General features: G+C 62.8%; 1 protein-coding gene across 7 annotated transcripts in view; it reads left to right on the forward strand.

Moving 5' to 3' along the window:
* ADGRB1 (adhesion G protein-coupled receptor B1) overlaps positions 1-20876 on the forward strand; it is a 98871-nt gene that overhangs the window by 11375 nt on the left and 66620 nt on the right. For 4 of the 7 annotated variants that reach the window (XM_017511464.2, XM_017511467.2, XM_017511469.2 and 1 more), the window contains exons 2-11: positions 1887-2883; positions 13938-14102; positions 15495-15605; positions 16022-16186; positions 16437-16601; positions 17089-17262; positions 18180-18344; positions 18563-18664; positions 20147-20253; positions 20409-20603. In XM_017511464.2, coding sequence (XP_017366953.1) covers positions 2106-2883; positions 13938-14102; positions 15495-15605; positions 16022-16186; positions 16437-16601; positions 17089-17262; positions 18180-18344; positions 18563-18664; positions 20147-20253; positions 20409-20603 — 2127 coding nt within the window. In that variant the 5' untranslated portion in view covers positions 1887-2105. The remainder of the gene's footprint in view (positions 1-1886; positions 2884-13937; positions 14103-15494; positions 15606-16021; positions 16187-16436; positions 16602-17088; positions 17263-18179; positions 18345-18562; positions 18665-20146; positions 20254-20408; positions 20604-20876) is intronic. The other 3 variants (XM_017511465.2, XM_017511471.2, XM_017511468.2) reach the window with 2 other exon arrangements.

Below are 20876 nucleotides of genomic sequence, written 5' to 3' on the forward strand. Positions count from 1 at the left end.
CTGTGGGACCTGCCCACGCTGCTCCCGCTCCATGAGATGGTGGGGGCACCCAGGACAGCCTGGCTCTTCCATGCCTTGTCCAAGCCCACCCAGCCAAGCATGTCTAGGGGCGGGATTGGAGGAGGGCTTCCAGGAGGCAGGGGGCATGGCGGCGTCTTCCCAGGTCTGCTGCAGAGGTGCCAGGATGGGAAGATGGCATTGTAGGTTTGCCCTTTTTAAAAATACTTCCCTCCTGGGAGCCCAGAATGCTTGTCAGGAAGGAGACCACAAAGGGCTGGGCTGGGCCATGTCCATCCCCAGATCCAGAAGCCCCAGCCAGTTTCCTTTGGGGAGCACTTTCTGCACCCCCCAGGTACGATTCCCTACCCAGCTCTTAACGTCTTGTTGAGAGCAGTGGGGCACCCACCCCACTTTACAGATGGAGAAACTGAGGCTCTGTGGTACAGGACTTGTCCGGGCCCACGCTGCAGTCCGGGGCACAACTTGGTGACCTCGGGGCTCAGAGCCTCTGCCCAGGCCGGGGCCAGGCCTCGAGGCTGCCTGGGCCCAGCTCCCTGCTCTGCCTACAAGGCTGTGCAGGAAGGACGCCAGGAGGGGACTGCAGAGCAGTGACAGACCTTGTGTCGCCAGCCAGCTGGGCCCGGGCAGCAGGAAGCGGCGGGTCCCGTGGGCGGGCGACCGGCATTTGCGCGGTCAGCAGAGCGGAGGCACCCGCACCGGGAGGCCGGGTGGTCTGGGGGAGGGGACTGCCTGTCGCTCCCCTCCCTCCCTCACTGGCTCGGCTGCTGGGTGAGATGGGCAGCCCGGCCAGAGGCCTTGGGGGTGGCGGGGAGACAGAGGTCTGTGGGTAGAAGGAGCTTGCCAAGGTCCACAGCGAGGTGGGTGCCCGCTGGGCCCAAGGCAGCTCCCGATCGGGGGCCTTCCCTGCGCCTCCGCTCACCTGTGCAGGTGTGAGTGGACAGTCACTCAAGCTGGGCCCCCCCCGGAGCTGGGAGGTGTCTCCTGGTGGCACAAATTTGGGGTCAGCCTGGGGTTCGTGTATGGGTTCTCCCACCCACTCACTGACGGGGGTAAATCACTGATTCTCTCTGCACCTATTTTTCCATCATTCATGATGGGAAGTAACGCCTTGCAGAGGTAGGGTGGAGGTGAGGTGACTCCTGGTGGCTCCGTCCCTCCTCTGTCCCTCCCCAGACCCTCTGCCTGGAGCTTTAGGGCATGAGGGGCACATGGGAGGGCCGGAAGGGAGCTTCCTGCCAGGAGTGCCAGCTGGGCACATGCCGCCGGAGGCTGCAGAGGGCAGTCCTGGGGGTCACCAAATCTGAACCCCACCTCACCCCAAAGGTCCAGCTGCTGTTGAGGCTCTGCACTTCCTTCCTGCACCGCAAGCCTTTGGAAGAGGCTGGGGGCCAGACAGGAGGCTGGGGAATGGTGGTTTTTCCCAGGCTCTCCAGGGCCGCTTCCCCACCACAGGGTTTGCAGAATTTTCCCAGGAAGCAGAAAGGTTAGAGAGGAGGGACCAAGGTCAGCAGGAGAGAGAGCCTGAGAGAGCTGCACCCTCTGCTCTCTCAGAGGGGCCGCCCGGAAGAGTGCAGTGAGCAGCCAGGGCCCATGGGGAGCTATGCCAGGCTGTCTGGCCAAAGGGCACACCCAAGAGGCCCAGGTGGAGTGCTCGCCCCTCCCTGCTCAGGCCTGGGTTGAGTGGAAGTGGAGACGCTAGTTCCCCTAGCTAGGCCGCTGCCCTGCAGGTGATCATGCACCGCCCAAAGTCCTCCTGCCCTCACTGGGAGCAGGCTGAGCCGCCTCCTCTGAGAGAGCGCACCCCCATGCGCAGAGCCTGTGTGTCCCCAGGGGCTGACTCTGACCGTCTGCTCTTTCTCTTCCAGCTGCTGCTGGTGGCCACAGGCAGGCACCAGGGCCCTGAACTTTAGACGCCGTTGCTGCCCTCTCTGTCACCGGAAGCGGGGCCCTCTCCCATCCCACCCTTGCCCCACACCCCTGCCCCCGCCGGGCCGGCCCTGCCCACCGCCGGACCCTGGCATGTCAAGGCCTGGCCCGCGCCTGCCTGCCCAGCCCGCGGAACCCCGGCGGCCCCGCGAGCTAGGATGAGGGGCCAGGCCGCCGCCCCCGGCCCCGTGTGGATCCTCGCCCCGCTGCTGCTGCTGCTGCTGGGGCGCCGTGCGCGGGCGGCCGCTGGAGCCGACGCGGGGCCGGTGCCCGAGCCGTGCGCCACGCTGGTGCAGGGAAAGTTCTTCGGCTACTTCTCCGCTGCCGCGGTGTTCCCGGCTAACGCCTCGCGCTGCTCCTGGACGCTGCGCAACCCGGACCCGCGGCGCTACACGGTCTACATGAAGGTGGCCAAGGCGCCCGTGCCCTGCGCCGGCCCCGGCCGCGTCCGCACCTACCAGTTCGACTCCTTCCTCGAGTCCACACGCACCTACCTGGGCGTGGAGAGCTTCGACGACGTGCTGAGGCTCTGCGACTCCTCGGCGCCCCTGGCCTTCCTGCAGGCCAGCAAGCAGTTCCTGCAGATGCGGCGCCAGCAGCCGCCCCAGGACGACGACCTCGGGCCCCGGCCTGCGCCGGCGGGCCCCGGCGACGACTTCTCCGTGGAGTACCTGGTGGTGGGGAACCGCAGCCCCAGCCGGGCCGCCTGCCAGATGCTGTGCCGCTGGCTGGATGCGTGTCTGGCCGGAAGCCGCAGCTCGCACCCCTGCGGCATCATGCAGACCCCCTGCGCCTGCCTGGGCGGCGAGGCGGGCGGCCCTGCCGCGGGTCCCCTGGCCCCCAACGGGGATGTCTGCTTGCGAGATGCGGTGGCCGGTGGCCCTGAAAACTGTCTGACCAGCCTGACCCAGGACCGGGATGGGCACGGCACCGCAGGTGAGTGACTGGTGGGGAGCCCTGCGGGGGGGGGGGGGGGGGGGGGGGGGGGGGGGGGGGGGGGGGGGGGGGGGGAGCTGGGGAGAGATAGTAAGGGGAGAGATGGCGGAGGTGGGTGAGGATCTTCTCTGGCAGGGCTGCCCTGGCCAGCACCGCCGTCTGGGGAGTGTGCACCTGGCACCCTCCGAGGCAGCTGCTCCATCCACCTGTGCACAGGGTGAGGACCCCTGCAGGCGTGCAGGACCCGCCCGCGCACAGTGGGTGATTGCTGAGTTTTGAAGGACGGAATGGACAGTGAGGCCTGACTTCCTCCAGGATGGGAAAGGGTCATTCTCCTGGCTGGGAGAGCGCCCGCCCTTTCTCTCTGGCAGGACTTTAATGGGCCAGAGGCTGCAGGGGCCAGGGCTGAGGGCTGGGGCCTGCAGGAGTTTCTGGGGCTGTGTGGACAGGTGGGCAGATGGGCTCTTTAGATGGCAGGGAAAACCTGGGAGAGCCCTGCTCTCAGGGAGCTGCCTAAAGAAGGGAGGAAGGCTCCAGGCAAGAAGACACGAGCAGCCACGCAGCGGGCAGGAGGAGAGCCTTGTACAAGAGCCAGGCAGGACAGCCCTCACCGCGGCGGCCATTATACGTGGAGGTCAGGGAGGCCGCCGGAACCAGGGACCTTGTTCAAAGCTCTGGGAGATGTGGGGAACCTCATGCTAGGAAGAGGGCAGTGGCTTTGTGCCCGGCGAGCACCGAGGGGCAGAGGCCGGTCCTGCGGGGCTGCCGGCCTCTGGGACACTGGCTTTTCCTGCTGATGAGACAGGAAGCCTCCCTGGGAACAGGGTCCTCAGGGTCGAACCTTGTGGGGTGCAGTGGGCCTCAGTGCAGAAGTTGGGTCCCGTACACACCTGGGACATGGAGACCCCTTGCTGACGGGTGACGTGTGAGAAAAAGGAGGAGGCCCAGGATTTTGGTCAGAGCATCTGGGAGGATTGGGGGATGGGAGGTTTGAGTTTGCAGTGCCAGGCAGAGGCTGACAGCACACATCAGGTGTTTGGGGTCGAGGCCAGGCTGCTACTGGAGGCCCGAGGGCCGTCCTGGGGCAGTGAGACCCTCGGGGGTGTCCAGGGGCCTTGAACTCTGGGGCCAGTGAGACCTGTGGACTCCTCAGAATTTTGCGTTTAAAGGCATAAAATAGGCCACGCAGAGCTATGAAGGAAGCCAATTACACTGCTGTCTGGTTCTACCCATGAGCCGGGGCCAGGGGCCCCAGATGAGAAGCCTCTGTGAGGCTGGGAGTGGGGCTAGAGAGGCCAGGGGACAGGAGGGACGGGGTGAGGCTCAGCCCACTCCTCCAGTGGCCTGAGGAGGAGGCAGGCAGCACCCCTGGGCAGTGGGGAGCCCGGGAACCCAAGTGGTTGTCCTGTGTCAGGACAGGTGGGCACATCAGCTGCATCAGGTGCCACCAGCAGCTGAGTGGGGGGGGGGCTGAGGACCAGCCTCCCACCAGGCAGGGTGGAGGTCACTGGCCTTGGCAAGGATCGCTTCCATGGTTTGGCAGGGACGAGCGTCTGAGGGGGACTGGGAGGGAACCAAGCAAAGTCTGGAGGGCCGTTTCAGGGAGCAGAGATGGGGCAGCTGGCAGTCTGGAGGTGGGAGGCTGCAGGAGGACCTGCCCAGCGGCCACTGCCACACCCGTCTCGTGCTGCCACTCCTGATCACTTCACCCCCTGAGCCGTGGTTCCTTTGTCGGCAGAATACCAACTGCCTTGGAGGGTGTTTCCCTCCGATTGGATAGGGTGGGAATCAGGCCCAGCCCAAGATCACTCCCAACACCAAAGAGCTGCTCGTTAGCAGCATCGGGGGCAGCGGCCCTGCCATTCCCAATAGTGCTGGGAGCAGCGTGGAGCCTGCTGGAAAGAGCTGGCGGGACAGACACATGTGACGTGTGGAGAGGCTGGGGCACCGTGTGACGCGGGTGTGGGAGGGAGCGCCATGCTTCACTCCTCACTGGGCACCTACTGAGCGCGGGCACCCTGTGGTGTAAGGTGGTCGGACCTCCCGTGGGAGATCTCATGTTATCTTGAACCCAAGGGCCTCAGCAGGGCTTTAGGCAGAAGGGCCAGATGATTGAGGTGTGAGTGCGGAACAGATGTCAGCTCCAAGGGAAGCCTGGGACAGGCTGGCGGCCGGTGCAGGATTCCGGAAGGGGCTGCCGCTGGCCTGGTCAGGCCGCTGGCCTGGTCAGGATGCCGCAGCAGCGGGACAGAAGAGGAGGGCCTGGGGTGCCACTGATGATCAACTTACTGATGGAACGATGTGGACTTGGGCAGGGAACCCCTCCCAGGTGTCCCACCGGGAATGAGAATGTTGGCTGAGTTGGGGAAGTGGGGCTGGGGGTTGCAGGGGAGAAGAGCTGGAGATCTGGGCGTGAGCCGCCTGTGAGGCAGCCAGCTGGCAGTGCCATATGAATGGGCAGCTCTGATACCTGGAACACCAGCACAGGGCCAGCATGGGGCAACGGATGCTTGAAAATAGCTTGTGAGCCACATATGCAGAGCCCTGGGGCCTGGGTTCAAATCCCAGCCTGACCCGGCTCGCCTGTGTCCCTGGGCCAATTCTATCAGCTCTCTCATCCCCTCAGGCCCCTCATCTTTAAAACAGGAGGAGTAAAAATACCTTCTTTCCTAGATTGCCCTGAGGAATGAGAACTGGGGTGAAGTGTTTCTAAGTAGAAGTGCTGTTGATGATGAAATATCGATATCCTAATGTATTCTTAGGCAGGGGACTCTAGAGGGCTCCGGGAGCAGAGAGGGAGGCAGGGATGTTCCAGCAGCTCGGGGGTGCCAGCGATTCTGAGAAAGGGCATGTTTGGAAGGAAGTGGGAAGATGTGTGTTCACAACGTGCGTTCAGGCAAGTATGTTGTATGTGCGTGTGTTCATGCATGTGTGTGTGAGCATGGCATGTGTATGTGTTTGTATGCATGGCATACGTGTGTTGCATATGTGCTCATGTGTATGTGTGGTATGTGTGCCCCCATGTAAGTGTGGGTGCCTGGTACGTGTGTGTGCACAGATGTGCAGTAATTATGCATGTAACATGCGTATCGAGGCTGGGCTCCGTGCAGCGACTCTGACGGAACACAGGTAAAGGCTGTGGGGCAGGGGCCGCTGGCCTTGTGAGAGGACGGCTGGAGGGCACCTCAACTCGGCTGCCGGCAACGTGAAGCAGGGAGCTTGTCATCTTGCACAGGATGGGGTGGAACGTGGTCACCCAGGCCCAGAGACAGTTCAGACTCTAGTGCCCACGCCCTGTGCCCAGAGGGCCCTGATGCTTCCAGGACCAGGGGAGCAAAAGCAAGCTAGAAGTAGCCATTTACTGAGTGTTTACTTTGTGATGGCAGCACCCGCATTTCAGCAGCCCTTGAGATAGCTCCCGTGGAGGCCGCCTCTGCCTCAGGCCTCCGCACGGCTGATCCCCCTGCCAGGAACAGTCTTCCCCAGAGGCCCACGGGGTTCCCGCCGTCCGAACCTCACACAGATGTGACCTTTCAGTGCAGGTGGCCCCGACCGTCCTGTTTGAAATGGCAGCAGCTCCGGCCCCGCGCCCTGACCCTTTATCCTGCCTCTGTGTCTGCACGCGTGTTCACCTCTCAACACTGCAGAATTCCCCTTATTTGTTGTGTCCATTTCTGATTGTTCCTGCCAGGACGTCAGCAGCACAAAGCGGGCATTGCTGGTTCCCTGACATGCCCCCAGCATGTAGAACAGTACCAGGGCACAGCAGGCACTCTGTCAATGCTTGCTGGAGGAAGCCAGGCACAGGTGTGCCAAGGCAGCGGCCAGGGTCACAGCTTGTAAGTGGCAGGCTGACGGCAGAGTCATTTAACGTTACCACCGGGTGGCACCACTGGGGCTTCTGCAGCGAGCTCTGCTCAGAGCTGTGTGTGTGTGCGCACATGCATGCATGAATGTGTGTGAATGTGGGTGCATGTGTGTGTGCATGCATGTGTGTGAATGTGAGCACGTGTGCACTCACGCATGCATGTGTGTGAATGTGAGCACGTGTGTGCATGCATGTGTGCGTGTGAATGAGTGCATGTGTGTGTGCGTGCATATGAATGTGAGCACGTGTGTGCACACGTGCATGTGTGAATGTGTGCATGTGTGTGAATGTGTACGTGTGCATGTGAATGTTTGTGTATGTGTGCACATCTGCATGTGTGTGCATGTGTGAATACAAGTGCGTGTGTGAATGTGTGCACGTGTGAATGTGTGTGCACGTGTGCATGTGTGTGCATGTGTGAATGAGTGTGTGTGCATGTGTGGAATGCACATGTACATGTGAGTGCACATGTGTGAATAGATGTGTGACTGCATGAGTGCATGTGTGTGAATGTGTGCATGTGTGAATGTGTGTGCATGTGTGCATGTGAATGTGTGAATGTGAGTGCATGTGTGCGTGTATGAATGTGAGCACATCTGCATGTGTGTGCATGTGTGAATACAAGTGCGTGTGTGACTGTGTAAATGTGTGTGCAAATGTGCATGTGTGTGCGTGTGTGAATGAGTGTGTGCATGTGTGGAATGCACGTGTGCATGTGAGTGCACATGTGTGAATGTGAGTGGATGTGTGACTGCATGAGTGCATGTTTGTGAATGTGTGCATGTGAGTGTGCATGTGTGTGAATGAGTGTGCACGTGTGTGCATGTGTGACTGCAGGAGTGAATGTGTGCATGAGTGTGCAGGTGTGTGAATGTTAGTGTACGTGTGCATGTGTGTGAATGTGTGTGCACGTGTGCATGAGTGAATGTGTGTGTGCACGGGCATGTGTGTACGTGCATGTGGGTGAATGTAAGTGCAGGTATGTGTGCACGTGTATATGTGAATGTGTGTGCATGTGTGAATGTATATGCTCATGCTTGAATGAGTGCACGTGTGTGTGCACGTGCATGTGAATGTATGTGCATGTGTGTGAATGACTGCCCATGTGTGCATGCACATTTATGTGTGTGAATGTGTGTGCATGTGTGAGAATGTGTGAGTGCATATGTGTGTGTGAATGTGTGTGTGTGCACGTGCATGTGTGTGAATGTGAGTGCGTGTGTGTTGCACATGTGTGAATGTGTGAGTGTACGTGAGCGTGTGTGCATGCGTGTGCATGTGAAGGATGGGGTGGCATGAGGTCCAGAGAGGCAGGTGACCACTCAGAAGACACACAGCTGAGCAGAGGCAGGCCCGACCCCCAGATCCTGCCCACTGAGCCATGTGCCCAGGGAGCCTCGTGCCCTCACTGTGGGCCCAGGGACACTGGGACCGGCTTGTCCATCCATCCCTGTCCTTAGCAGGCAGTGATGACCAAGTGCGGGAGCAAGCAGGCGGCCCAGGCCAGCCCGTGGCCCATTTTCAGCCCTGCCCCCCCACGCGGCCTGTCCAAATGCCACATGGCCACATCACGCGTCAGACTCTGCAAACACTCCTCAGGCCAAGCAACTGTTCCCCTCCGCCCCACGCCGCTGCACGTCCCAGCGCCCCTCAGGCTGCCAGGCCCCGCTCTCTGCGGCTCTCTCCGGCCCTCATCTCTGCCTCACCACCGCCTCCCTCGGCATTTTTCTGCCTTGGGTGAGATGGGGCCACTTCTCTCAAGGGTTGTTTTAAATATTCATGTTTTAATTAAAGAATTTTATTGCAGAAACGACATGGAAGATAATGAAAAAGCAGTGTCCTGGGGGTTGGGAGCAAGTGTGTGTGTCCCTGTGTGTGTCCTTGCGTGTCCCAGCATGTGTCCCTGTGTGTCCCTGCATGTCCCTGTGTGTATTCCTGTGTCCCTGTGTGTGTCCTTGCGTGTCCCTGCGTGTGTCCCTGTGTGTCCCTGCATGTCCCTGTGTGTATTCCTGTGTCCCTGTGTGTCACTGTGTGTACCTGTGTCCCTGTGTGCGTCCCTGTGTGTATCTGTATGTCCATGTGTATCACTGCGTGTCCCTGTGTGTCCCTGTGTGTCCATGTGTGTCCATGTCCCTGTGTCCTTGTGTCCCTGCATGTGTGTCCCTGTGTGTTCCTGTGTCTCTCTGTGTGTGTCCCTGTGTGTGTCCCTGTGTCCCTCTGTGTCCCTCTGTGTGTGTCCCTGTGTGTCCCTATGTGTCCCTGTGTGTATATCACTATGTGTGTGTCTGTGTGTCCCTGTGTGGTGTGTGTGCCTGTGTGTCCCTGTGTGGGTGTCACTATGTGTGTGTCCATGTGTCCCTTTGTCCTTGTGTGTGTCCCTGTGTGTGTCCCTGCATGTGTCCCTGTGTGTATCCCTGTGTCCCTCTGTGTGTCTCTGTGTCCCTGTGTGTGTCCGTGTGGCTGTCTGTGTGTCCCTGTGTGTGGTGTGTGTCCCTGTGTGGTGTGTGTGCCTGTGTGTCTTGGTGTGTGTGTTCCTGTGTGTGTCTGTGTGTGCCTGTGTGTGTGTCCCTGTGTAGTCTGTGTCCCTGTGTGTGCCCGTGTGCCTGTGTGTGTGTCCCTGTGTGTGGTATGTGTCCCTGTGTGTGGTGTGTGTGTCTGTGTGTCTTGGTGTGTGTGTCCCTGTGTGTGTGTGTGTCCCTGTGTGTGTCCTCCATGTGCCCTCAGGGAGTGGGTATGGGAGGCTGGGCCAGAGCTGATTGTGGAGTGTGAACCCACACATTCCGTTGGGCTCCTGGGTCCCGCAGGGGTGTTAGGTGTGGGAGGCTGTGCTGCTGGCCAAGGGGCTGTGACCGGCCACGGAGCTGGGTGACCTCCCTGTCCCTGCCCTGCCTCCTGGGTGAGTCAGGCCCAGCACAGGCCCAGCTGTGCAGTGACCCCACACTCACTCCCGAGGCTCTTGGAGACAGAGTCAGGCTCAGCCCCAACCCCGGGTACCCCGGGAGCCCTGGTTGTTTTGGGAAGAGGCATCTGGAGACCTCTCTGGGGTGAGCATGGAAGAGGGAGAGGCAACAGCTGGGCTGGCATTTGCAGGGGAATCGGGACTGGAGTGGAGGTTGGGACCCCAGGTAGTCTCAGGGTGACGGGGAGCACTGAGGGGCTTGGGGAGGTGCCAAGGCCGCCACTGTCAGGGTGTTTTGGCTTGGACAGGGAGCCACTCTTTTTGCACAAGGGCCAATTTAGAAAAATCTAGAAAACAAGAAGGCCTCAGTCCCCATCATAGACAACACCCATTTCAGATGGGGATGGCAGGATGGGCCCCACAGGAATGATGTGCCGGGCCCGCTATGCCCTCAGCCTGGCACCTCCTCTGCTCTGCCAGGGCCATCCCATGCCTGCCCGGCTGCAGGAGAGGCTGAGAGTCAGGGCCTGTGTCGGGTTCCGCTTCCCAGAAAGATGGGAGAATGGATATGGAGCTGCAGCACACAGCCGGGGTCCGGCCCGGGCAGCCGGGACACGCCCTGACCCTTCAGGCTTGTAAACAGGGCACCGTTCTCAGACCAGGGAGCACCTGCCTGACTGAGAAAAGGAAGCAACAGGACTCGGCCGGCTCCGGGAGCCTCAGTCCCTCCTGAGAGCTGAAGCCGGGACAGTACCAGCTTGCAGGGCCCGCGCACTGAGCATTAAGGAGATGGCACCTTGACAGGTTTAGGGGAGGCTCCTTGCTCTTCTCGGCTCACCTGGGAAGTGGCCTGCCAGGTGGTGGGCTCGGCTTCTCAGCCCCATGCTGAGATCCACTGGTGCCCGCCTCTGTGGCTGGAGGAAGGGGGGGCGGCCCTTGGGCCCATCCTGTAGGGCTACTGGCAGCAGGTGGGCTAAGTGGGCCATAGGGAGCCCCAGCTGCCCTCCAGGGCCCTCCCTTCCACATCCCCGCAGGGGGGCCTGGTCCAGGTGTCAGAGGAGGAGTCTGGGTGCCCCAGGACAGACCCTAACTTGGAGCCTGGGCTGGGCTGGGGTCGTCCCTGGAGCATGCTGTGGGTGCCTGGGTTGCCCTGGCAGAGCAGGGCGGGAATGGCAGAACTGACCCTCCAGCCCAGTGCTGCCCGACCTGCTGGACTCGGGAGACCTCTGCTGGCGGCGGGTGGAAGTGCACAGCTCCCCTCTAGGGGAGAGCCCGGAAGCTGGGGAGGCCCAGCTGGAGGGAGGGACACCGCCTTCACCCCCATCCCAGCCAACGTGGGGTGCGGGATCTGGGGAGCTCACAGCCTTCAGTCTGGGGTGCCAGGGTGGGAAGGACACCAGGAGGCCCCTTATCAAGCACCCTCTCCCCTGGGTGGCCAGGCTGCCTGGGGCCGTTAACTGGCTCTATTCATCCCCTTAATGAGATGGAAATGAGGCTTCCAGACAGAGCCGGCATTGAGTGGGGGAAGAAAGGCGGCTTCTTTCCGGGCTTGGAGGGGCAGCCCACCCCCCCACCGGCTCACTGCTCCTGTGCTGCCCCTCACAGCCCACCCAGCTCAGACACACTGCGGCCACCCAGCAAAGTGTGGCTTGAACACCTCTGCGCCCTGCCCTGCAGACCCCATGGGCTCCATCCCGGCTAATTCCCTCTCTGGCATTGATGCATTCACGGGACAGTTACTGAGTGTCAGCTATGTGAGGGGGGACACGCATCAAAAACAAAACAAGAATAAAAATAGCAGCTACCATTTTCTTAGTATTCATTAGTAGCAAGAGTGTGACCGAGACGGGGGATCAGTCTGTGGCTGGGATCAGGGCTCCGTATATGACGGGATCGGGAATCCTCTGCTCAGGATCAGAGGTTAGTCTGTGTTGAGGATCAAGGCTCAGTATGTGACCAGGGTCAGGAATCGGTGTGTTGACTAAGATCAAGACTCAGTATGCGACCAGGGTCAGCTTGTGACCTGCATCAGCGTTCAGCTTGGGTCCAAAGTCAGGGCTCAGTATGTGAACAGGTTCAGGGCTTGGCTTGAGGAGGCAGGGTGGGTCAGTGTTCCCCCTCCACAGCCTCTCCTGATGTGCCCCCACCCCTTCTCCCCCTACCACATCCTCACCACCTGGGTCACCAAGGTAACCAGCCCTGAAATGAGTGGGTGTTTTGGCAGCTGAGGCCTAACCTGGGTCTATCCTGAAATGCTGCTCGCTGCAGTAGTTGCCATGGGAACCAAGTGGCATCCTCCGATGAGCCTGGCTTGGACACCCTCTCTCTCCCACCCACCGCCAGTTTCCACGTCACTCAGGCTTCCGCGTGGGGGCTGGGCTGGGACGGTGAGGGGGCGCCCTGGGACACGCCACCTCGACCCATGGCCAGGCCCACCTCTCAGGGACCATCTGCACTGTTGACTCAGTAACAGGGGTGGGATGCCTTCAGCAGGTGAGACCACTGAGGCCCGGAGCGCCTGGGCCCCGTCACTCAGTCCTGGCGGGAGGCCTTAGTCTGGCGGTGGGGGGAGTTTGGAATCTGACCGCCAGTTCAAGTCCCGGTTCCTCTCCTTGTCCTGAGCTAGGGCATGTGGCCAGGCAGCCACGAAGGGGCCACCACCTGTCCCTGTGCTGGGGGCAGGTGCCGCCCTGTCCCGCCCCTGCACCCTGGAGGCTATGCTTGGTCCCCTGCACCCCCCTGTCCTGTCCCAGCGCCCTGGAGTCTGTGCTTGGTCCCCCACACCCCCTGTGCTGCATGGCCAGGCGCTGTGTGGAGGAGGCAGCCCAGCTGCTGTGCACCCTCAGCCAGGTGCTGTCCTCTCTGGGACCTGTGGGAGGGTGGCTGTGAGTGAAGGGAGAGGGTTCTGCCGCAGGTGTGGGGGCCTGGAAGACTCCCCCTCACCCTCTGGACCCCAGCAGGGAGAAGGAGGAGCACGCTCTGCTCACAGCTGTGTTGGGTCAAGCCCCTCCGCTCCGTCCCATCCCCTTGCCCCTGGCACCCTCTGCTGGCCATTCCTGGCATAGGCGCAGGGAAGCTTGCGGAGAGGAGGATGGGGGGATGGACTGGCCAGACGAGTCACCTTGACACTGAGTTTGCTGAAAATCAAAGGGGTCCCTGGGAGTCAACTCTGACCCAAAGGACAATGCCCACGCACGGCCCCCTCCAAATCATGTTCTGCTGTTTGCCTTCCCACTGGTCAGTCCTGAGAGGTCACAGCCTGGACCATGGTGGGGGGGGGCACCACGGAAACCTGGCGGCTGGCACCAAGGGAGGTGGGGCCCCCTTCCTGAGGCTCCAACAGGCCCTGGGGCCCTCTGGTGGGTGGGGGTGGCCTGCCCTTGGCCTGATTGCTGCCCCTGGGGCCTCCCTTGCTGTACCCGGGGTGGAGTGGCCGGATCCTCAGTGCTCCCCAGTGGCACCATGGGGCAATGGCCCCGGCTCCATGGTGGGTCCCTTCGTGGGGGCTGTCAGCTGTCTCCTTGCCACCTTGGCCAGGCCAGGGGCAGGCACTTGGTGAGGGCTGCATGCCCTTTCCAAGTCACCCGACCCTGGTGCACTGGGTGTGCGTGAGCCCAGGCATCCGCACAGGCATCCAAAGGAAGGTGGAGGCCAGAGTGCTGGGCGGGAGGCCTGGACGCTGCAGCTCCTTCCCGGCCTCCTAGTGCTGCCGCCCCTCTGGCCCACAGACGACAGTGGTCCTCTCCTGCTTCGAGCACAGAGGCCACCCCTCCACGGCTACCCAGTGCTCCAGGACCACAGGCGGCCCAGAGTGTTCTTGGCCCTGGTGATGAGGATGGTGACCCTCCACTGAACCTGTGTGGAAACAGGCTCTGATGAGCAGGGCCTGGCCAGAAACTGGATGGGGCCTGGGGATGGCTTCCAGGCACGCGGGGAAAGGGAGCCTTGGTGGCCAGGCCCCTCTACCCTCTGCCCATCAGCGGGATGCTGTGCTGTGAGGCAGCCCCGGGGTGGGCGAGGTCACCCCTTCTTCATGCAGGCTGCAAACCTGCCTGGCTGCAGCTGGCACATGGGGACCCTTCCAGCTCAGGCGTGACCTAAGCTCTCCAAAGGGAACCCGGGAGCTGGGGAGACTCCGGACCCCCAGATCCTCCCCAGCCAGGCCTTCCACGCCACTGCAGTCCCTCCCCAGCCGGGCAGGCCTCGGCTGGCTTCACACCCCAACACTTACCCTGTCCAGGCCACGAGCCCCTGCCCTGCCCTGATCCCCGCCCTCTGGTTTACCAGCAGGCGGCTGGAAGCTGTGGTCCCTGTGGGGCGAATGCACGCGAGACTGCGGGGGAGGCCTGCAGACGAGGACGCGCACCTGCCTGCCCGCGCAGGGCGTGGAGGGCGGCAGCTGCGAAGGGGTGCTGGAGGAGGGCCGCCAGTGCAACCGCGAAGCCTGCGGCCGTGAGTGCGGTGGGGAGGGGCGGGGCCGGAGCCCTGGAGAGGCGGGGCCTGTGGGGGCGGGGCGGGGCCCTGGGGAGGCTGGCCCTGCGGGGGCCGGGCCCTGGCGAGGCGGGGCCTATGAGGGAGGAGCGGGGGTGGAGCTCTATAGAGGCAGGGCCTATGAGGGAGGTGCGAGGGTGGGGACCTGGAGAGGAGGGGTCTTTGAGGGCGGGGAGGGGGCGGGGCCCTGGAGAGGCGGGGCCTGTGAGGGAGGGGCGGGGCCCTGGAGAGGCGGGGTTTATGAGGGAGGAGCGGGGGCGGAGTTCTGTGGAGTCAGGGCCTATGAGGGAGGTGCGAAGGTGGGGCCCTGGAGAGGAGGGGTCTTTGAGGGCGGAGCGGGGGGCGGGGCCCTGGGGAGGCGGGGCCTATGAGGGAGGAGCGGGGGCGGAGCTCTGTAGAGGCAGGGCCTATGAGGGAGGTGCGAAGGTGGGGCCCTGGAGAGGAGAGGTCTTTGAGGGCGGAGTGGGGGCGGGGCCCTGGAGAGGCGGGGCCCTGGAGAGGCGGGGCCAGTAGGGGTGGGGCCTCGAGCAGAAGGGGCCGGTGGAGGGAGGGGCCTAGGGGAGGTACAAGGCCTGGGCGGGGCTTGGGGGTGGAACCAAGGAGGGGCGGGGTCTGCAGGAAAGGGAATAGGGTGGATCTGGGCTCTGAGAAGCGGGACCAAAACTCGGGACTGGCCCGTTGGGGTGGGGTCTAGCCAGAGGAGCAGTGGTTAGGACCCCGAAGAGGGTGGTGCTTGAGGCTGCGTGGGACTAGATGGGGTTTTCTTCCTGTCTGTGGATTGGGGTCTTGGGAGGGCATGCGGAAGGCTGGCTGTGGGAGCCTTGGTCAAGCCAGTTTGCCTGCCCCAGCTGGGTGCTGCTTCCAGAATGTTTGTCTAATAAGGCTTTCTAATGGCCCCATGCATTTTTTAGCTGTTTTCATAAAGTTAAATCACGTTGTAATGAGACTGTCATTATTTGGGTTGCTTTTTCCTTGGTGAACTTTTCTGGGGAGAAGAGCTCCTCTCAGGCGCCTGGGGAGGGCCCCAGGACATCAGCTGGGCTGTGGGAGGGAGGCAGGGGCGCTGTTGGGGTGCCAGGCAGGGGAGAGCAGCCGCTCTGCAGGTGACCGCCAGCCTGTGGGCGATGGAGGCAGTGAGAAAGGGGTCACGGGGCGCGGGAGACAGGACCCACAGGAAGGGACCCCTCGTGGCCAGACGGGGACTGGTGCCACACTGGGCGCTCTGGTTCCTGGCTTCCCAGCTGCCCAGGGCGGCCAGGTGGCCCAGTGCGGGGGGCTCAGAGCACTGTGGCCACAGAGAGAGATGACGGGGGTAAAGCATTTCTCTTGCGCTGACCTGAGCCCGTCCTGCAGCCGCTGGGCGCACCAGCTCCCGGAGCCAGTCCCTGAGGTCCACAGATGCCCGGCGGCGCGAGGAGCTGGGGGACGAGCTGCAGCACTTTGGGTTCCCGGCCCCCCAGACTGGTGAGCTGCCGGGAGGGGGTTGGGCAGGACTAGGGCTTTGGGAAAATACTGTAAGTTAACAACCACCACTAGTTATGAGTAGTGAGTTGAATAACATGCCATAACTAGACTAACCCCTTAGGTGCAGGACTCTTGTTTCCTGACTGCCTGGCGTTAGGGGAACTGGTGTGAGGTGAAGAGGCCTGTCCCTGGCCAGAACCCAGAGGCCCAGGGATGGCACAGGCTGGCCCTCAGAGCTCCCAACCTTATAGGGGAAATGGCCAGTTCTTGAGGTCAGCCTGCTTCGAAGGCCCAGGGGCTCTGCCCAGCCCCTCTGCCTGCTCCCCAGCAGGGCGGCCCTCCCACTGTGGGGTCTGGCCGAGGTCTGACTGCAGCCCGATGGCAGCAGGCCTGTGACACTGTAGTGGGGCCTGCAGGTGACCCAGCAGCTGAGGAGTGGTCCCCATGGAGCGTGTGCTCCAGCACCTGCGGCGAGGGCTGGCAGACCCGCACGCGCTTCTGCGTGTCCTCCTCCTACAGCACGCAGTGCAGCGGGCCCCTGCGCGAGCAGCGGCTGTGCAACAACTCCGCTGTGTGCCCAGGTGGGTGGGGCCTTGGGCTGGGACGGCGGGGGGCCGGGGCGGCGGGGGGCCGGGGCAGCGGGCGGCCGGGGCGGCCGGGGTCTGAGGCGGCGGGGGGCCAGTGCGGTGGGGGGCCAGGGCAGCGGAGTGCCAGGGCAGTGGACGGCCAGGGTGGTGGGGGGCCAGGGCAGTGGGGGGCTAGGGCGGCGGGCGGCCAGGGCAGGAGGGGCGGTGGCAGCAGAGGGCAGCAGTGCTTTCCATCTCTCTGCAGTGCATGGTGCCTGGGATGAATGGTCACCCTGGAGTCTCTGCTCCAGCACCTGTGGCCGTGGCTTTCGGGATCGCACGCGCACCTGCAGGCCCCCACAGTTTGGGGGCAACCCCTGTGAGGGTCCAGAGAAGCAAACCAAGTTCTGCAACATCGCCCTATGCCCTGGTAGGTGAGAGAGAGGGCGCGGGGGCAGGGAGGAAGGGAAGAAAGGGGAAGTCACAGCTCGTCGCTGGCCAGGCCCAGGAGCCCAGCTTTGCCCACTCCAGACCCACCTCAGGGTGCTCAGAGGTTGGAATCTCAGACCGGGCTCAGGAAGGAGGCTGAGGTGTGATCTTGGGGCATTCCCAGCCACATTCCAGGCTGGGTGTGGGTTGTGGCCCCAGTGTGTTTGCACCCATGTCCCAGGCTGGGTGTGGGTGGTGGCCCCAGGGGTGTTCCCACCCCTGTCCCAGGCTGGGTGTGGGTGGCGGCCCCCAGGGGTGTTCCCACCCCTGTCCCAGGCTGGGTGTGGGTGGCGGCCCCCAGCGTGTTCCCACCCATGTCCCAGGCTGGGTGTGAGGCAGTAGCCCCCCGGGTGCTCATACCCACACCCCAAGCTCGGCACTGGGGTCCTGGGTGTTCACGCCCACTTCGTGTCTCCTTCCTCCCCCGGGCCGGGCAGTGGATGGAAACTGGAATGAGTGGTCGAGCTGGAGCGCCTGCTCCGCCAGCTGCTCCCAGGGCCGACAGCAGCGCACGCGTGAGTGCAACGGGCCTTCCTACGGGGGCGCTGAGTGCCAGGGCCACTGGGTGGAGACCCGAGACTGCTTCCTGCAGCAGTGCCCAGGTCAGGGGTGCGCCGGGCGGGGGGTGGGGGGCACCTCACAAGCAGGAACCTCTAGGGAGGAGACAGGCCCCACGGTGGGGTGGGAGTGACCGTGGGCCCTGGCATGTGACTGAGAAGGGAGTGGGGTGCACAGTGGGGTCTGGGTGTTTGTGGGGGAAGTAGAGTGTGGGGTGTCCATGGAAGAAAGTGGAGTGTGGGGTGGCCATGGGGTAATGAAGTGCACAGAGGGACTTGGGGTGTCCATGGGGGAAGTGGAGGGTGGGTGGCCATGGGGTAGCGGGGTGCATAGTAGAATTGCGGCATCCATGGGAAAGTGGAGTGTGGGTAGCTGTGGGGTAGTGGGGTGCACAGTGGGACTTGGAGTGCCCGTGGGGGAGGGGAGTGTGGGGTGCACAGTGGGAATTGGGGTGCCCATGGGGGAAGCGGAGTGTGGGGTGCACAGTGCGAATTGGGGTGCCTGTGGGGTAAGTGGAGTGTGGGGTCCACAGTGGGAATTGGGGTGTCCGTTGGGGAAGTAGAGTGTGGGGTGCACAGTGAGAATTGGGGTGTCTGTGGGGGAAGTGGAGTGTGGGGTGTAGTGGGAATTGAGTGTCCGTCGGGAAATGGGGTGTGACGTGTACAGTGGGAATTGGGGCATCCGTCGGGGAAGTGGGGTGTGGGGTGGCCGTGGGGTTGTGGGGTGCACAATGGGACATGGGGGGTGTGGTCGGCTGCATGTGGGGTGTTTACTTTATTTTGTACCCAGCTGATGACGGGTTTCTCCCCTCCTGGTCTGAATTTCCCTTCTCCTGACTTCCTGCCCCACACCCGGGTCCCTGCGTCTCACTGCCGCACGGCTCTGTGTGGGTCCCTGTCTCTGTGTTCCCGTGTCACTGTGGCTCCTGGACCCCGCCCTTCTGGTCACCCGTGCCCCGCAGTGGACGGCAGGTGGCAGGCCTGGGCATCGTGGGGCAGCTGCAGCGTCACATGTGGGGCCGGCAGCCAGCGACGGGAGCGTGTCTGCTCCGGGCCCTTCTTCGGGGGAGCAGCCTGCCAGGGCCCGCATGATGAGTACCGGCAGTGCGGCACCCAGCGGTGTCCCGGTGAGGCCCCTTCCGCCTGGGCTGGGCTGGGCTCTGGGGAGGGCTGACAGTGGTCAGGCAGGCTTGGTCTCGGTTGTCACCCGCATGGCGTATGGGGGTCTTCCATCCTGTCCTCATAGTGATGCCCACTCCAGGCACCCTGCGGGTCTGGGCCTTCTGGAGCCAGCTGCTGGCTCTCAGTGCCCCTTCCTGAACCCCTGTGCTGCACCCCTTGGCAGAGCCCCATGAGATCTGTGATGAGGACAACTTTGGTGCCGTGATCTGGAAGGAGACCCCAGCGGGAGAGGTGGCTGCCGTCCGGTGTCCCCGCAACGCCACAGGTGAGGGCTGTAGAGCACGTGGTGTGTGGGGCTCCCATCCTGTCCTCATGGTGATGCCAGTGGTGAGGCACTGTCGGCACAGGAAGGCGGCCCAGACAGGGAGCCCAGATGGCCCACATGTGATGTCGCGGGGCCATAGGGCGGCAAGCCCAGGGCACCGGGTGGGAACTCTGCGGCATCCGCGGTTCTGAGCACTCACTCACTAGGGGCTAGCCCCGTGCTCAGCCCTAACACAAGACGGCCATGGAGCCTCAGCAGCCCAAGAAGGCGCCACCACTTATAGCTGGGAAACTGAGGCACAGGGAAGCGAATGCATGTACCCTGGGCCTGCAGGGACAGGAAGAGGAGGTCTCTGTTGAATGCCAGTCCTAAGCAGGGAGTGCCTGGGGGGCATGGGGAAAGCAGGCAGGCTCCTGAGGAAGGGGCTCCTGCACTAGGGGCAGGCTCGTGGGGAAGGGGCTGGCTGTCCTGGGGCGACCTCCTTCGCCCCTCTTGTTAATAGGAGTGCGGGTGTTTTATGTCTGACAGGCCGCAGGCAGGGAGGTTGGGAGCCCAGGCTCAAACTCTGGCTCTGCCCTTGTTTGCTGTGTGACATTCAGAAATGGACTCAACCTCCCTGAGCCTCAGCGTTCTCATCTGCAGGATGAGGGCCGCTGGGGTTCCTCTGCTCGGAGCTGCTGCGGGAGGTGTGGGGTCGGCAACAGGGACCACCTGTGTTGCCACCTTCGCTCTCCCGATGACAGAACACGGAGTGTTCTTGGTAGCAGATTGCAAATGCTGAGAGACAGAATGCCCCGTGTGCACGTGGCACCGTGGCGCGCCCCCCGGCCTTTGTCCTGCATGTGTGGCTGGGTCACCTGGTGCTGCTCATTTTTGTCCTCCTCTGAACCAGGTTCTGCATCCAGGCCCACGGCTCTCAGGTGTCGGGGCCTCGACAGTTCCCGGTAGCTGTTGACACGCTGTGTACACTCAGCTGTCTCCGTTCTCTGATGTCCTGGGAGTGAGCTCTGCGTCACAGGGTGTGCCGTGTTTAAGACTGTTGTTGCTTCAATGCCAGAGGCACCCCAAGGCTGCCCCTGTGTCTCCGGGCCAGGCCGAGGCCCCTGTAGCCCTGTGTATGCAGCCAGGCGGGGGGCCGGGGTTCCTGCTCTCTCCAGGACTCTGGGTTGGTTAGACGGGGCTCCGAAGGAGTCTGTGGCTGAACTCTGAAGCCCCTACTTGGCCAAGAGCTCCACCTCCACGCAGTGGGGTCCCTGAAGGCTCAGCTCCCGCCAGGTCCTGAGTCCATGGGGCAGGCAGCGGCCCAAAATGTGTGAAGAGAACGAGGTCCCCGCATGGGCTCTGCCCTCGGCGTGAGGCCACGGGCGAGTCCCTGCTTCTGGGGGCCAGAGGGTCCATCCAGAGGGTCTGCTGCCAGGGCCGAGGGTGGGATTCCTGGGCCAGTCAGTGGGTGTCCACCTGAGAAGGGGGAGGTCTCCCCAGGACTCATCCTGCGACGCTGTGAGCTGGACGAGGAAGGCATTGCCTACTGGGAGGCCCCTACCTACATCCGCTGCGTTTCCATTGACTACAGAAACATCCAGATGATGGTGAGGCCCAGCGCCAGGGGTTCCCAGTCCCTCTCCAGCCACCCCGGGCACACAGGCTGGGACCCTGCAGAGGGCTCTAGGTGTGGGAGGTCCTGGGTGGCTGCCTGGACGTGTCCCACAGAGACGAAGGCACACGCCCACTGCGTCTTCCGCAGACCCGGGAGCACCTGGCCAAGGCCCAGCGGGGGCTGCCAGGGGAAGGGGTCTCGGAGGTCATCCAGACGCTGGTGGAGATCTCCCAGGATGGGACCAGCTACAGCGGGGACCTGCTGTCCACCATCGACGTCCTGAGGAACATGACCGAGATTTTCCGGAGGGCATACTACAGCCCCACCCCTGGGGATGTACAGGTGGGCTCCCCGAGGGTGGTCCTGGAAGAGGGTGTCAGGAAGGTGTCTGGGGAGCCCTCCTGGACCTCAGAGTCGGGTCCCCAACCCTGGCCACAGCCCAGGCCCTAACCCGTGCCATCAGCTGAACCTTGACCTTCACCTCACATCACACACTGACCAGGGTCAGGGCTCAATGGTCACACGCTGAGCCCTGACCCTGGTCACACTGAGCCCTGACCCTGGTCACACACGCTGAGCCCTGACCCTGGTGACACGCTGAGCCCTGACCCTGGT

This window comes from Cebus imitator, unplaced genomic scaffold (assembly GCF_001604975.1).
Source record: "Cebus imitator isolate Cc_AM_T3 unplaced genomic scaffold, Cebus_imitator-1.0 Scaffold449, whole genome shotgun sequence".
In the NCBI taxonomy this organism is placed as follows: Eukaryota; Metazoa; Chordata; class Mammalia; order Primates; family Cebidae; genus Cebus; species Cebus imitator.